The sequence below is a fragment of the Apis dorsata genome, unplaced genomic scaffold (genome assembly GCF_000469605.1).
Source record: "Apis dorsata unplaced genomic scaffold, Apis dorsata 1.3 scaffold_1167, whole genome shotgun sequence".
NCBI classification, from domain to species: Eukaryota; Metazoa; Arthropoda; class Insecta; order Hymenoptera; family Apidae; genus Apis; species Apis dorsata.
Window position 1 is genome coordinate 1,058 of NW_006264264.1, and position 3,672 is coordinate 4,729.

The 3,672-nt window shown below is 18.3% G+C and overlaps 1 protein-coding gene and 1 long non-coding RNA gene across 2 annotated transcripts in view; one reads left to right on the plus strand and one right to left on the minus strand.

Moving 5' to 3' along the window:
• Positions 1-1,174: 1,174 nt before the first annotated feature.
• LOC102672907 (uridine phosphorylase 2) overlaps positions 1,175-3,672 on the plus strand; it is an 8,503-nt gene continuing 6,005 nt past the window's right edge. Inside the window, exon 1 of the mRNA XM_006624871.2 lies at positions 1,175-1,332. Coding sequence (XP_006624934.2) covers positions 1,255-1,332 — 78 coding nt within the window. The 5' untranslated portion in view covers positions 1,175-1,254. The remainder of the gene's footprint in view (positions 1,333-3,672) is intronic.
• The window catches only part of LOC116186669, a 9,213-nt gene continuing 7,110 nt past the window's right edge, over positions 1,570-3,672 (minus strand). The window contains exon 3 of the long non-coding RNA XR_004151688.1: positions 1,570-1,581. This is a non-coding gene — a long non-coding RNA (uncharacterized LOC116186669). The remainder of the gene's footprint in view (positions 1,582-3,672) is intronic.

Consider the following 3,672-nt stretch of genomic DNA (forward strand, 5'->3'; position numbering starts at 1 on the left):
ATATAATAGTTATTAGATAATTAGGATTAAAATATGTAGATATATTATAGTATATCAAATATATATATCATAGTATATCAAAGTAAATATTATATTATATATATAATTAATTAAAATATAAATAAATAGATATTTTTATAAATATTAAAAATAGAAATATGAATTATATTTCGAATATTTGTATAATTTTAGCAGTTTCAAAAATAAAAATTTGTTTTGAGTAATAAGTTTAGGTTAAGTTAAATTTAATAGTTCTAATATATGATAGAATTTATTTGATTAGAAGGAAATTGTATTTATTATATTAGAAATTAAATTAAATTTTTTATTTTATTATTTATAGAGATTTATTACTTTAAATAAGAATAGTACTCTTTTATATTAATGATACTATTTTAATTGAATTGTGGCTTATATTTAATTGCATAAATTACGATTCCATTAATATGTCCAATTCTGAAGTTTGATTTAATTACCAGGAAATCGTGCTTCTCGTTTACGAGTAAACTTAATTTTGCAACACCGTTCAATTACAAACTACGGATGGGGTTTTGCAATTTAACGAAAGCAACAGATACTTAAATTTTCAATTTAGCAGTTATCTAAAAGGAAAAAGGAAAGAAAGATATGAAATTAATCTATTAATGATTTATAAATAATAAGTAAAAAATAAAAAAAAATTTTTCTTTTTCTTTATTATATTTTTCTTTATTCTTTATTATTATTTGTATATTATTATATAAATCATATCATATAAAATTTAATTGTAAAATTTTTCCAAGACTTTTGAGATAATTCATTTTCCAAGTAGAAAAAAAAATAAACAAAATTTAGAGATTTTTTTTTTTAAATTTTAGTTTTAAAAAATTTGATTGTACTATTATTAATCATCAAAGGGATCATTTTTTTTTTTTGCGTCATCAATGATATTGATAATTTGGTAAGAATTTCATTAAGAATTATTTGGATTATAATTATGACCTGATGAATCTCATAATTATATATTGCTTTTACAAAAGTGTCATTAAATCTCTATTGAATTTATTATTAAAAACAAGAAATTAATTAAATTATTATTTTTGAATTCTGTATTGAATCATATAACTTTTTATTTTAATTAAAAATTTAAAAAATTAAAAATTTTCAGAAAAAATTTTATTTTTTTTAATTCTTTAATTTTGCTTGCATTTCTTGTTTTTTTTTTTTAGATACAGAGATGGATCCGTGCGACTTCGAAACCCAAATATTGAGCTTATGGATCAAGATATACTATATCATCTTGCTCTGGGCAGTGGTTCCCACGATCTCGTTGAAATGTTTGGAGACGTCAAGGTAAATGAAAGTAATAATCAATTTTTTTCACCAAAACAGAATAATTAAAAAGATATTAAATTTTGAATGCAACAAATTAATATTTATGTTTATATTGTGATAGTAGTAATTATTATCTGCCAATATTATGAAACAAAATATGACATAATGTTTAATGATTACTTAATGCATAACTGATAATGAAAAACTACGCATTAAAGTGTTGTGTAGTAAATAGAAATGTTTCTCAATTTTTCATATAATATTAATCTTATTTATTTGGGTAACTTAATAATTTGTGATTTTTTTCTTCACAATTAAAAAAAATTATTTTTAATATTTTCTAAATATTTGCAATGTAATGAAGTTTCAGCCATCTTTTTTTATTCATTAAATATCAATATTATAATTAATAAATATTATAATCATTAGAAATATATTGCGATATCAGAAATAAACACATGTTTAAAATGTTTAAAAGAAGTTAAATAAAAAATTAAAATTAATCAGATTAATTCTTAGAAAATGATTTGTAATATCAAAAGTCGCAAGATAACATGTAAGAAAGAAAAAAAAATAAGAAATTTTATTTCTAAATATATATTTATAAATTTAGTTTAATATTAAAAATTACTATATTATTTGTGTTAACTAGTACTATATTTTATTTATATTATTATTTATATCGTATATATATCATTTTTTTATCTATTCATAAATTTCTTTTTGATTATTAATTTTTTTTTGTTGTATTTTCTAAGTCTTGAATTTTTTCATTGTAATGATAATTATTAATTTTTCTAGTTTCTTTTATTATCAATTTTATTTTATAAATAGCAAATATTTCTATGGAGTGCTATTGTCTTCTATTGTTATATATTAGTGTCTATTATTAGAGCGTTCTTTTCTATTGTCTTTCCAATGTTATATAGCTTCAGCAAATCTATTGATTTTTATTTTGCGTATTATTATTATGATCAATGAACGATTACATCGTACATCTTTGCACTTTGCATATTTGACATAATATTTTAATCATTGATTGTATATTAATTTATTTGATTGGATTATTATGAATTGCAAATATTTATGTAAATATAGATTTTTATAGTAAATAGTTAAATGCAGTAAAAGCTAGATAGAATTATTTTATGATTTAGTAATATATATTTATTTACTTTACTATTTTTGCATAATACTTATATATGCTTTTCAAATCTATTTTAAATATATGTGAGAATATAACATCTGAACATATAACATCTTTCTTGTGAAAATAACAAGATTAATAAAAATTCAAATTATGAGACAGTAAATTTTTTTTCTTTTCTTTTTTTTCTTTTCTTTTTTTTTTTTTTCAAAACAAATTTCAAAAAATTTAATAAATAGATCTACGTCAGTCATTTAATTGTTTAAAAATTGCTCTGCTTGATTTTTATTTAAATAACTTGTCACATTTTCTTAGATAAACAATTTTCAAAGATATATTATTGATAAATTAAAAAAAAATGAAAATATAAGAATTTCTTTTTTTATATTTTACCAAATTATTTATTTCATTGAGTTATTATCTTGAATTTTTAAATTGTAATCTGTTTTATTTGCGATTCCATTAAAAACTAAAATAAAAATATATATCTTCTTCAGTAAAAACTGATGGAACTTTTGTTGAATTATATATATAAAACTTCTCTATTTTAAACATTATTATCTTTATTATCACATTTATCATATTAACAGTGATATAACATGATGTAAATTCTACACAAGAAGCATATTAAATATTGAAAAAATTATTAACAGTACTTGATTATTTTCTTTTGAGATATTTAAAAGTGAAGTTTATCGTAGATCACTTGAAACCGCAGAAAAATTACATCGTTAGCATTTAATGCTATATATATATAACTCTGAAAATATTTGCATTTATTCAGAAATATTATTACAAGTAAATTCAAATAATAAAGTTAAATGAGTCATCATATATACTACGAGATTCATAAATTCGATAATGCACAAAGTTTTTGAAGGTAATGGAAAATTTTTGACATTGATATTTTAATTCTTTATATATGCGAATAATTTAAACATTCGATATAAATGAAGATTGAATTTTTTTAAAGCGAATAAAAAAATTTATTTACATTTTCTTAATAAACTATTGATTCACTAACATGAAGTGTTTTTATATTATATTATTATATATATTATGTTATTACATAATATATATAATATACATATTATAATATTATTGTTATATTATTATATATATTATTATATTATGCCATCGAATCAAATATGGACGAAATTTATTTCAAATATTAATTTAAAAATAATTATTTTAAATAACAATAATTATTA